Source organism: Chiloscyllium punctatum, chromosome 3, assembly GCF_047496795.1.
Source record: "Chiloscyllium punctatum isolate Juve2018m chromosome 3, sChiPun1.3, whole genome shotgun sequence".
Taxonomy (NCBI): Eukaryota; Metazoa; Chordata; class Chondrichthyes; order Orectolobiformes; family Hemiscylliidae; genus Chiloscyllium; species Chiloscyllium punctatum.
Genome location: NC_092741.1, coordinates 160,397,224 through 160,410,152, shown reverse-complemented (window position 1 = coordinate 160,410,152; position 12,929 = coordinate 160,397,224). Strand labels below are relative to the sequence as shown.

Below are 12,929 nucleotides of genomic sequence, written 5' to 3'. Positions count from 1 at the left end.
TAGCCATACATCTCTCCCCTTTTTTTCTACATACTGCAGTGTGCAATGAGGTTGGGGAAGCAGTGGGGCGGACCTATTCTCACATCTTAATCATGTCCACAAAAAGACAGACCACTTTTCCCTCTTCATGCTCTTCCACCAGCACCAAAGCATTTAAAGCCTCCCCATTAACATAGTGATTGGGAACTCTTCAGTGTCAGTCAAGGTGAATCTACATGCTCTTACGCAGTGGTTTCATACATGAATGCTCCAGAGGTGCCATCACTGACAAAAAGATCAGTCAGCAAAACAATAAAGATTTGTCAATGAAGTGAAATAGAAGGCCTTTGCCCAACTTCTGGGAAGTAAAATAAATGGGATTCAAGGAGATAGGTGCTGAAGGACCTGAGCAGACAAGATGGGCTAAAGATCCTCTTTCTGTGCTGTAATACTCTTGTGATTCTATTAAGATAAAATAGGCTCATTTGTAAAGTGTTTCTCAAAAAAAGGAAGAATCTTGCAGTGATCCTGATCCAACTGCAATATGTTACAATTGTTTATTTATATTTGAACATATTTTGTCCCAAAATGTTAACTACATATAAGCAATGTTACAAGTTATCAAGCATGTTCATTTTGGACAGAAATGAGATTGTCATTCACATTTTCCTTTCACACCTAAAATAGGAGCACAAATGAGCATAGCCTGCTAACTTCCCCTTCCCAATTCCAGAGCATGGAATTTTGGCAAGAGGTACGCCCACCTGGTTAGGTCAAAAAAATCAGTGATGGTGGGACCTTGGTACCCCAAGGAAAAATAAAATCAACAGGAAGTGGATATTAAATCTCATTAAGAACTATTTTGTTGAAATGAAGATATTACAAAATAGTACAGTACACATACTTACTTAACTTTGTGGCCCATGCAACACTGACTGGGATATTTCTGAATGTGCAACCCAACATGGAAGCCATGATTAAAAGGTTAATTTCTAATGAAAGAAAGCAAATATTGATCAGGACAAAGTACTCAACAGTCTAAATAAGTCTACTTTTCTACACCAGGAACAATTTGAACAAGATGCACAAGTCAATTCCTGGACACAATATAGGATAAGGGCAAATTACTGCAGATTCTGGAGTTTAGACTGAACAAAAATGCAGGAAATCACAGCAGGTCAAGCAGCATCTGTGGAGAGACACATGACACTTGGATTAGGAGACAAGGATGGTCATTCCTACATTGCTTGGTAAGCAGGTCAATGGCACAGCTTTAAAATCTCCATTGATTTGGAGATAATTCTGAAAGACAGGATTTATGATTACTTGGAAAACGATAGATTGATTGGAGATATTCAGCAAGGCTTTGAGGGGGGCAGGTCAGACCTCAGAAACCTTATTGAATTCTTTGGAGGATGTGACAAAACACATTGATGAAGGTAGAGCAGTGGATGAGGTGTACATGGATTTTAGCAAGGCATATGATAAGGTTCTCATAGTAGGCTCATTGGGAAAGTAAGAAGGCATGGGATACAGAGAAACCTGAATATCTGGATACAGAATTAGCTGGCTCACAGACGACAGAGAGTGGCGATAGATGGAAAGTATTCAGCCTGGAGTTCAGTGACCAGTAGTGTTCCCCAGGGATTAGTTCTGGGACCTCTGCTCTCTGATTTTTATAAATGACTTGCATGAGGAAGTGGAAGGGTTGGTTAGTACGTTTGCCAAGGACACAAGGGGGTGGAGTTGTGGATAGTGTGGAGGGCTGTTATAGGTTGCAATGGGACATGCAGAGCAGGGCTGAGACGTGGCAGATGGAGTTCAACCTTGAAAAGTGCGGTCATTCACTTTTGAAGGTTGAATTTAAATGCAGAATACAGGGTTAATGGCAGAATTCTTGGGAGTGTGAAGGAACAGAGAGATCCTGGGGTCCATGTCGACAGATCAGTCAAAGTTGCCACCCAGGTTGATAGGTTCGTTAAGGCAGCATATGGTGCGTTGGCTTACATTAGCCAGGGGATTGAGTTGAAGAGGTTATGCTGCAGCTTTGTAGAGTCTTGGTTAGACCGCACTTGGAATATTGTGTTCATAGAACATAGAAAAGTACAGCACAGAACAGGTCCTTCGGCCCACGATGTTGTGACGAGGATTACTCCTAATCTAAAATAAAATAACCTAACCTACGCACCCCTCAATTTACTGCTGGCCATGTGCATGTCCAGCAGTTGCTTAAATGCCCCCATGACTCTGCTTCCACCAACAACGCTGGCAACGCATTCCATGCATTCACAACTCTCTGCGTAAAGGACTTACCTCTGGCGTCTCCTCTCTACCTTTCCCCTAATATTTTAAAATTATGACCCCTCGTACCTGTCAATCCTGCCCTGGGGAAGAGTCTCTGGCTATTGCCTCTACCTATTCCTCTCATTATCTTGCATACCTCAAATCAGGTCTCCTCTCTGGAGAGAAGGAGGAAGAGAGAAAAGTCTGAGCTTTTTCAACCTTTCTTCATAAGGCAAGCCCTCTAGTCCAGGCAGCATCCTGGTCAACCTTCTTTGCACCCTCTCCAAAGCCTCTGTATCTTTCCTATAGTACGGCAACCAGAACTGGACCCAATATTCCAAGTGTGGTCTCACTAGGGATTTGTAGAGTTGTAGCAAAACCTCGCGGCTCTTTAACTCGATGCCCCTATTAATGAAAGCCAAAACACCATATGCTTTCTTAACAACCCTATCCACTTGGGTGGCAACTTTGAGGGATCTATGTACTTGCACACCCAGATCCCTCTGTTCCACCTCACTGCCAAGAATCCTGTCTTTAATCCTATATTCAGCATTCAAGTTCGACCTTCCAAAATGCATCACTTCGCATATATCCAGGTTGAACTCCATCTGCCATTTCTCAGCCCAGTTCTGCATCCTGTCTATGTTGCGCTGCAGCCTGCAGTAGCCCTCTATACTATCGACGACACCTCCAACCTTTGTGTCAGCTGCAAGTTTACTAACCCACCCCTCAACCCCCTCAAAGTCATCTATAAAAACTACAAAGCGCACAGGCCCAAGAATAGAGCCCTGTGGGACCCCACTCAACAATGACCTCCAGGCAGAATACTTTCCATCTACAACCACTCTCTGCCTTGTGTCAGCCAACCAATTCTGAATTCAGATAGCCAAATCTCCCTGTATCCCATACTTATTGACATTATCAATGAGCCTACCATGGGAAACCTTAACGAGGGTTTCCTGAAGAAGGGCTCATGCCCGGAACGTCGATTCCCCTGCTTCTTGGATGCTGCCTGACCTGCTGCGCTTTTCCAGCAACACATTTTCAGCTCGAGCCTTAACAAATGCCTTGCTCAAGTCCGCATACACCATATCCATTGCTCAATCTTCGTCGTCCTGTCTTGACACCTCCTCAAAAGAACTCAATAAGATCGATCGAAGCCTTTGAAGTTCTCAACATTCTTGTTGCACTATAACACATTGCATTCTGACATTCAGGCAAGTTCACCATTTGCAAAGGCCAATAAAACAGAAAACCCCACACAAATAAAAAAAAACTCATAACTAAATAGGAAACTACTGGAGCCAAATGTACAAAGGGTCAAAGTTACACTGGTTCATAATCCGAAAGCTTGTACTTCGAAATAAACCTGTTGGACTATAACCTGGTGTTGGGTGATTTTTAACCGGATTCTCTTGGGTGAGATGATAAAGTGAATTATAGAACATAGAATATTACAGTGCAGTACAGGCACTTAGGCCCTTGATGTTGCTCCGACCTGTTAAACAAATCTGAAGTCCACCTAACCTACGCTATTCCATTATCATCCATATGTTTATCCAATGACCATTTAAGTTGGCATGTCTATTGCTATTGCAGACAGGTCGTTCTATGCCCTTACTACTCTCGGATGAAAGAGACTACCTCTGACCTCTGTCCTATATCTAGCACCTCTCAATTTAAAGTTACGTCCCGTCGTTCTAGCCATCACCATCTAAGGAAAAAGGCTCTCACCGTCCAGGAGACAAAGTGAGGACTGCAGATGCTGAAGATTAGAGTCAAGAGTGTGTTGCTGGGAAAACATCAGGTCAGGCAGCATCCGAGGAGCAGGAGAATTGATGATTTGAGCATATTCTCATTCCTGATGAAGGGCTTATTGAAATGAATTGAATTTATTGTCACGTGTATGGAGGCACAGTGAAGAGCTGTCTTGTGAGCAACACAGGCAGATCACAGAATTAAGTAGCATAGATAAGTAAACAGTAGGTAAACAGCAGCAAAAACAAAAACACAGGTACAGGGGAATGTTAAGAATTTGAGAGTCCATTCAGATTTCTAACAACAGTCAGGTAGAAACTGTTTCGAAACCAGCTGGTGGTTGTGTCCAGGCTTCTGTACCTTCTCCCCAATGGTAGAGGTTGTAGAAAAACATTGTCAGGGTGGGATGGATCTTTGAGAATGCTGGCAGCCTTTCCTCGACAGCGGGCCTGCTAGATGGATTCTACAGATGGGAGGTTGGCCTTAGTGATTGTCTGGGGCGAATTCACCACTCTCTGTAACCGTCTCCAATCTTGAATGGTATAGTTGCCATACCAGATAGTGATACATCCAGACAGAATGCTCTCGATGACACACCTATAAAAGGTTGGCAAGGGTATTCACCATCATGCCAAATTTCCTCAGCTGCCTGAGGAAGAGACATTGTTGGGTCTTTGTAACCAGTGTGTCCACATGAAGAGTCCAAGAAAGCTTGTTGTGGATGACCACTCCCAGGAGTTTGACACTCTCCACTCGTTCCACCTCTGTGCTGTTAATTTGTAAGGGGGCATGAGTAACATCCCGCCAAAAGTCGATAATGACTTCCTTGGTTTTGCCGGCATTGAGAGCTAGGTTGCTCTCGGTGCACCATTCACCTCTCCCACCTCCCTTCTGTAGACTGTTTCATGCCATCTGAGATTTGATGAACTACGATGGTGTCATCAACAACTTGTAAATGGCATTGGTCTGGTAGTTGGCAACGCAGTTTTGGGTATACAGTGAGTACATTAGGGGGCAGAGTACACACCCTGGATGACTCCAGAGTTGAACGTTAGTGAGGATGAAATATTGCCCCCAATCTTCACTGATTGTGGCCTGTGGGTCAGGAAACTGAGGATCCAGTTACAGAAAGTGGGGCTTAGTCTGAGATCACTAAGTTTAGTAATCAGTCTTGAGGGGATAATAGTGTTGAAGGCTGAACTGTAGTCAACGAGTAGGATTCTTACGTAACTGTTCTTGGGCACTCTAACAATGTTCTAAGGAGGCGTGAAGGGCAAGTGATATGGCATCTGACGTGGATCTGTTGGATAGGCAAACGGGAGTGGGTCATGCGGAGTGAGAAGGCTGGAGTTGATTAATGCCTTGACAAGCCTTTCAAAGCACTTCATGACCACCGAAGTTAGGGCCACTGAGTGGTAGTCATTGAGACATATTCCATGAGCCTTTTTAGGCACAGGGATGATGTTGTCCCTCTTGAAACAGGCAGGGACAGTGGCCTGCTTCAGGTACAGGTTGAAAACATCCGAGATGACCCCTGCAGTTGATTTGCCTATGCTGAATGCACGACCTGGTACTTCGTCTGGTCCCATCGCTTTCCTTGGATTCACACGAAGGAAAACTGATCTGACCTCTGACGTAGTGACTGTTGGGATAGGTTCATCAGGACTTGTTGGAATAGGTATTACCCTTCCGCCAAGATTCTGCTCAAAGCAATTATAGAAGATGTTTAGACGATCTGGTAGGGATGTGTCATTGTCTGCTATCTTGCACTGTCTCTTTTTAGAACGTGATGTCATTCAGTCCTTGCCATAGTAGCTGGGTGTCTGTCTGGGTCTCTAGTTTGGATCAGTATTGGTCCTTGGCTGTCTTAATGGCTCTGCAAAGGTCATACTTGTATTCCTTATATTTGAGTGGGTCTCCTGGCCCGAAAGGTCGATTCTCCTACTCCTCAGATGCTGCCTGACCTGCTGTGCTTTCCCAGCAACACACCTTCGGCTCTCACTGTCCACCCTATTTAATCCTCTGATCACCTTGAATGCATCAATTAAGCCACCTCTTAACCTTCTTCTCTCCAATGAAAACAACCTCCAGTTCCTCAGCCTTTCCTCATAAAATCTTCCCTCCATACCAGGCAACATCCTAGTAAATCTCCTCAGAAACTTTTCCAATGCTTCCACATCCTTCCTATAATGCAGTAATCAGAACTGTATGCAATCCTCCATTTTGTTTTGCGTAGCTGCAACATGACCTCCTGGCTCTGAAACTCAATCCGTCTACCAATAAAAGCTAACACACTGTACGCCTTCTCAACCACCCCATCAACCTGGGTGGCAACTTTCATGGATCTATGTACATGTACATCTCTCATCTCATCTCATCCACAATGCCAAGAGTCTTACCAATAGCCTGGTACTCCGTAGTCCTGTTACTCCTTCCAAAGTGAATCACCTCTCACTTTTCCACATTAAACTCCATTTGCCACCTCTCAGCCCAGCCCTGCAGCTTACCTACATCCCGCTGGAACCTGCGACATCCTTCAGCACTATCCACAACTTCACCGACCTTAGTGTCATCTGCAAACTTATTAACCCATCCTACTACGCCCTCATGCAGGTCATTTATAAAAGTGACAAACAGCAGTGGTCCCAAAACAGATCCTTTTGGTACACCAGTAGTAACTGAACTCCAGGACGAACATTTCCCATCAACCACCACCCCGTCATCTCTGAACTCGCCAATTTCTGATGAAAATCACTCGTTTACCCTCACCCCATACCTTCGTAAATTATGGAACAATGTAATTCATATGAACGTACTTACCACTGCCCTATTGATCAAATAGGAGAAAATTACAACACGTAATCGATTTTTAAAATTCTGGGTGAGAAAGTTGAGTGCAACGTTTTCGTTTCACAGAATCGTAGTTGTTATAAGACTCCGACAGTGACAAAAGGTTGACACATAACGTTCACTCACTGATGAAAGTATCAATACACTTGCTCAAAGACACTCTTCAGGCCCAGTTTAACAGTTTAACACAGTCACAGAGGCAGGGCCAGCAAACTGACGCAACAAGCAAAGTTTAAAAGACTTAAACTTGCAGCGTCGTTTGACGGCGCGGCCCTTCCTCCACATTGAGGAGGGGACGCCTCTCCATGACAGCCCACCCCACCCCACCCCACTCACCGAATACTGCCAGCCTCACTCTCCGTCCATAGACTGTTTCTCAACCGTCACCAACAGCTTCTCGCACTGTTTTTGAGCCGGGATTTCCACAACACCCCCCCGAACTCTGTACACCCTCCCGGTCCCCCTCCCTCTCCCGGTCCCTTCCCGGACTCTGGGCCTCTCCCCCTGCTCCAGGCTCCGAGAAAGTTCGAGCCCAGTAGCGCCCAAGCCCCGCCTTGATCACATTCCACACACGCCTGAACAAATACTATCTCCAGCCAAAAAAACCGATTAACGTAATAAATCTGTTACCAATTTGTAGTCAATAGAACCAGGTGTTTTTTTTGTTGTCGGCGGTAGGTATTTTGCTCAGGCAGGATGAGGGTTTCCCCCGGCCGTCGATAAGCCCACAGCCGAGTCGGGCCGGGCCGGGCCGGGTTGGGTTGAGCCGGGTTGGGCCGGGCCTGTGAGGGGCGTGGTCCTGATTGAGGGCGGCTCTTTGGCTGGAGCTGCGAGTGGAAATGGCGGTGTTTCGGGCGAAGGGTATCCTGAAGCGGTTTTCGCTGTTTAACCAGTTCTGTTATTCAGGTACTTTGTTGTAAAATATTTCTTGGTGTTAATTTCAAACTTCCGGTGGCGGGAGATAAATAACTTTCTGTCCTGAGTTACTCTTGTGTAACTTTTTGGTAACGAAGTTAGTGGTTTCTAGAAACAGGCCCGTTCACTGCTGGTGATGTACGCTTTGTGCCACCTAATTCACTTCATGTCGTTTAGATAGTGAACAGTAGGGCTGCATTGTTAGCTGGGAGTCTGGAATAAAAATACACACACGCACATACGTTTAATAATCCATGTGGCTAAATTACTTCCGTAAGGCAAACCCTCAAATAAAAATAAACGCTAAGTATTTTGATTTAGAATAAACCTGATTGTTGTCGGCCATAAAAGTAAACATTTATGGTACTAAAAATAAGCTGCTGGAAAGATTCAATAAATATGGTAGTACTTGTCGAGAGAGATCAGAGTTAAAATTTCGAACCTCATATGACTTTGGAATCCACTTATGGTATGTGTCTTAAAGGAATGAGTCTTATTTTGTTTTCATCTCTAGTGTTCTATTTAGTCAAGGCGTGCTTCGTACTAAGCAGACAGATGGCCCAAAGTGAAGGATGAATATTTCTTCTTATGTTCTTAGAGACTATATCTCTGTAGAATTAGTGTATATGCAGAATGAAAAATGCAGTTTTCAATGCCACCTGAGAATGAGTTTAATTGTTGGGTTAGTTCCATTAGTGCTTAAAAATGTGTTGCTGGAAAACTGCAGCAGGTCAGGCAGCATCCAAGGAGAAGGAGAATTGACATTTCAGGCTTATGCCTTCTCCTTGGATGCTGCCTGACCTGCTGTGCTTTTCCAGCAACACATTTTTAAGCTCTGATCTCCAGCATCTGCAGTCCTCACTTTCTCTTAGTTCCATTAGTAGCAACATTTGAGTCAGAAAGTTCTGGATTCAAACACTGATCAAATGATGCCCAAAATGAATGAATAACTCACTTTTGACATGCATTATTTATGAATTAGGTCTGAAATTAAAGACTCGCCTGGTTCATTTGGCTGTTACAGCCATATTTGAAAAGAGTAGGAACTATTCTCCACCTTTTGCTGACCTTGGATTTCAGGATGATTTCTGCTCAGGGCTGAGAGTTCCTGTCTTCTCAACCTGTCTTCTCAGCCAACCTCAACCTGCAGATCTGTGAGCACATAGGACAGGATGCTCGACAAGGTTCCCCATGGGAGACTGATTAGCAAGGTTAGATCTCATGGAATACAGGGAGAACTAGCCATTTGGTTACAGAACTGGCTCAAAGGTAGACGACAGATGGTGGTGGTGGAGGGTTGTTTCTTAGACTGGAGGCCTGTGACCAGTGGAATGTCACAAGGATCAGTGCAGGGCCCTCTACGTTTTGTCATTTACATAAATGATTTGGATGCGAGCATAAGAGGTCTAGTTAGTAAGTTTGCAGATGAAAGCAAAATTGGAGGGCGTCCTCCAATTACAACAGGATCTCGACCAGATGGGCCAATGGGTTGAGTAGTGGCAGATGGAGTTTAATTCAGATAAATGCGGGATGCTGCATTTTGGGAAAGCAAATCTTAGCAGAAACTTATTCGCTTAATGGTAAGGTCTTAGGGAATGTTGCTGAACAAAGAGACCTTGGAGTGCAGGTTCATAGCTCCTTGAAAGTGGAGTCGCAGATAGATAGGATAGTGAAGAAGGTGTTTAGTATGCTTTCCTTTATTGGTCAGCGTATTGAGTACAGGAGTTGGGAGGTCATGTTGCGGCTGTACAGGACATTGGTTAGGCCACTGTTGGAATATTGCGTGCAATTCTGATCTCCTTCCTATCGGAAAGATGTTGTGAAACTTGAAAGGGTTCAGAAAAGATTTACAAGGATGCTGCCAGGGTTGGAGGATCTGAGCTACAGGGAGAGGCTGAACAGGCTGTTTTCCCTGGAACGTCGGAAGCTGAGGAGTGACCTTGTAGTGGTTTACAAAATTATGAGGGGCATGGATAGGATAAATAGACCAAGTCTTTTCTCTGGGGTCACGGCATCCAGAACTAGAGGGCATAGGTTTAGGGTGAGAGGGGAAAGATATAAAAGAGACTTATCGGGGCAGCTTTTTCACACAGAGGGTGATACGTGTATGGAATGAGCTGCCACAGGATATGGTGGAGGCTGGTACAGTTGCAACATTTAAGAGGCATTTGGATGGATATATGAATGGGAAGAATTTGGAGGGATACGGGCCGGGTGCTGGCAGATGGGACTAGATTGGGTTGGGATATCTGGTCGGCATGGACGGGTTGGACCGAAGGGTCTGTTTCCATGCTGTACATCTCTATGACTCTAAGTGTTGAAATTGGGAATGTAGGAACTGCTTCTGTTTTTCTTTTCTAACACAATGGTACCTCTGCAGCTTGATGGACAAGCTGCCATTTTGACTGATTAGTGGCAGACTCCTGTCATTTTTTACTTGGAGTGTTGCCACACTTGATGGAGAGTTTGAGTAAATTGTAGCATTTTTTATTCTCCCCACAATGCTAGCCATCTAAGAATTGAGAGAGCGGGAGCTGCGGAGGAAGGTGCTTTTCAGTCATCCCAACATGCTGTCTGGTCCATTATACTTTGATGTTTGAATAAGTTTTGTCAGAATGTTTCAAGTAGGATTCTCATGTTTGTTCACTATTTTCACACTTGAATCAAGAGTATAATGGTGGCATTGCTGATGGAATTTTTTTTATATTATGTGTTGCTCATATAAATATGGGTGACACAGTGGCTCAGTGGTTAGCACTGCTGCCTCACATTGCCAAGGATCTGGGTTCAATTTCAGCCTCTGGCAACTGTCTGTGTGGAGTTTGCACATTCTTCCCGTATTTGCGTGGGTTTCCTCCGGGTGCTCCAGTTTCCTCTCACAAGCCTAAGATGTGCATATCAGGTGAATTGGCGTCGTGTTAGGTACATTAGTCAGGGTAAAAATGTTGGAGACCTGAATGAAAAACAGAAGTGCTGGAGAAATGATCCCTTTAGCTGCGTATGTTGAGAGCTAAACAGATTCAAGACTGGTTGTGTGTCTTCTATACAGAATTGATGAGATGAATGGTTTGAGTGTGTTGTGGAGTGAGCAACAACATTATACTCATCTGGACATCGTAGGTCCCGTATGTCTATGGTGGTTTAATCTTGGCACACTGGCAGATGAGGTTAAAGAGTTTTAATTTCAGTGGTATTTAATGCTCACACCAGAAATGTTCTCAAGGGTTGTAAATCTCTGAAACTTTTGCTGAAAAGGTTGTGGAAGCAGAATCTTTGGATATGTTTAATGGAGAGGTGGGATATACTCATGGTAAGTGAAGATTGAAAAGTTATTAGAGGTTGGTCGCAATGTAGAGTTGAGGTTACAGTTAGATCAGTCATGATATAACTAATGGTGGAGTAGGCTGGAGGAGCTGAAAGGTAAAAACAATGACTGCAGATGCTGAAAATCAAATACTGGATTAGTGGTGCTGGAAGAGCACAGCAGTTCAGGCAGCATCCAACGAGCAGCTGAAAGACTTAGTCCTGCTCCTTGTTTTTAAACATTCCTGAAATTGTTCTTAACAGTTTTCATGAATTTATTTGGGAACAAGGCCCACGTCAGAGGTTCCTCTGGAAGGTTTAAAGCCACACTCTTTCTGAAATCCATGATGTGGAGGTACTGGTGTTGGACTGCGGTGGGCAAAATTAAAAATCTCACGACATCAGGTTACAATCAAGCAGGTTTATTTGTAAGTACAAGCTTTCGGAGTGCCGCTCTTTTACCAAGTAGCGAGAGGGGCAGGATCATAGAATTGTGTCCTACGATCCTGCCCTACTAACTACCTGACGAAGGGGCAGTGCTCCGAAAGCTTGTACTTGCAAATAAACCTGTTGGGTTATAACCTGGTATTGTGAATTTTTTTTTTGTTTCTGGGATGTCCTGAAGAGGATCATTCAATCAGAAATGTTGCTGCCCAGAAGTGCCTCTGGCCCAACAGAAGTGTTCCACAACATTGCATCTGTCACCTGGTGTGCAGATTCTTGATTCGGGATTAGCCAGATTCATAGCCCTGTAACTGTTGCCAGTTGCATAGATTTTGCCATTACATATTTAGCATAATGCCTCACTCGATCTGTCATACTTATTTCCTTTAAAATGTGAATTGGCTAGAAGATCTGAAAATTGTCTTGACTTTGTATTTAAAAGTCCTAGATTTTAATCAAACATATATAGAGCTCTTGTGATCAGATTTAGTACTGAAAAAGTTTTGTCTATTTGTGACTTTTTATTATAGACCATTGACTGAGGATTTTGTGATAGATTATACACCAAAGTAGTTTCGTAAAGGGCGAAGTCCTAAAATATGTAAATTATTCACTCATGGTGAAGCCTTTGGAATTACTCCTGTGTGATCAGACAACTGAATACAATGTCACAGAAATTTACAATAAGGATATAAGAGTAAAATAGTATTCTAATATTTAGCATGAATACTTGTATCAATGTTAAATATCTCCAGAAACAAATGAGGTTTTAAAACATGAGGGGATCTGGTGAATGCCGTTTTTGTTCTGCTTTGGAGTGCAGTTCTTTGCATTTGTTTGTGGATTGTCACAATCTGCAGGATACACCTTTATGTTGAGTGCAATGATCTTTTTAAAATATAGTTCTTGTGCATGGCCAAATCTTTTCAGTGTGTGATATCTTTAAACTTTACAGTGGCTGTGCTTGCACTAGCATCAGCATAGAATAAGGCCTGCATGGAAGCCCTGGACTGTTACTTGGCTGCAACTTGTGTAGAAAGTGAGGACTGCAGATGCTGGAGATCAGAGCTGAAAATGTGTTGCTGGAAAAGCGCAGCAGGTCAGGCAGCATCCAAGGAACAGGAGAATCGGCGTTTCGGGCATAAGCCCTTTTTCAGGATATGCTTATACCCGAAACGTCGATTCTCCTGTTCCTTGGATGCTGCCTGACCTGCTGCGCTTTTCCAGCAACACATTTTCAGCTCTGCAACTTGTGTAGCTTAGAAAAGCATTGGTTAAATGCTTCTCTTTTTAGCCCAGTTTAAACAATATGGTCATGAGTTCAAAATTCATGAATGACGACATTATTAGAGCTTTTGAGGAAGTCTCAACAAGAGTGGATAGAGGGAAGCAGCAGA

General features: G+C 43.7%; 2 protein-coding genes across 4 annotated transcripts in view; one reads left to right on the top strand and one right to left on the bottom strand.

Annotated features, from left to right (window-relative positions):
- The window catches only part of hadhb (hydroxyacyl-CoA dehydrogenase trifunctional multienzyme complex subunit beta), a 66,365-nt gene extending 58,736 nt beyond the window's left edge, over positions 1-7,629 (bottom strand). Inside the window, exons 1-2 of one of the 3 annotated variants that reach the window (XM_072563414.1) lie at positions 7,501-7,629; positions 888-971 (exon numbers count right to left, since the gene is read on the bottom strand). In XM_072563414.1, coding sequence (XP_072419515.1) covers positions 888-954 — 67 coding nt within the window. In that variant the 5' untranslated portion in view covers positions 955-971; positions 7,501-7,629. Of the gene's footprint in view, positions 1-887; positions 972-6,840; positions 7,042-7,206; positions 7,338-7,500 lie in introns of those variants that run through there. The other 2 variants (XM_072563420.1, XM_072563430.1) reach the window with 2 other exon arrangements.
- Positions 7,630-7,641: 12 nt separating this feature from the next.
- Positions 7,642-12,929, top strand: part of LOC140467200 (trifunctional enzyme subunit alpha, mitochondrial-like) — a 125,970-nt gene continuing 120,682 nt past the window's right edge. The window contains exon 1 of the mRNA XM_072563399.1: positions 7,642-7,776. Coding sequence (XP_072419500.1) covers positions 7,710-7,776 — 67 coding nt within the window. The 5' untranslated portion in view covers positions 7,642-7,709. The remainder of the gene's footprint in view (positions 7,777-12,929) is intronic.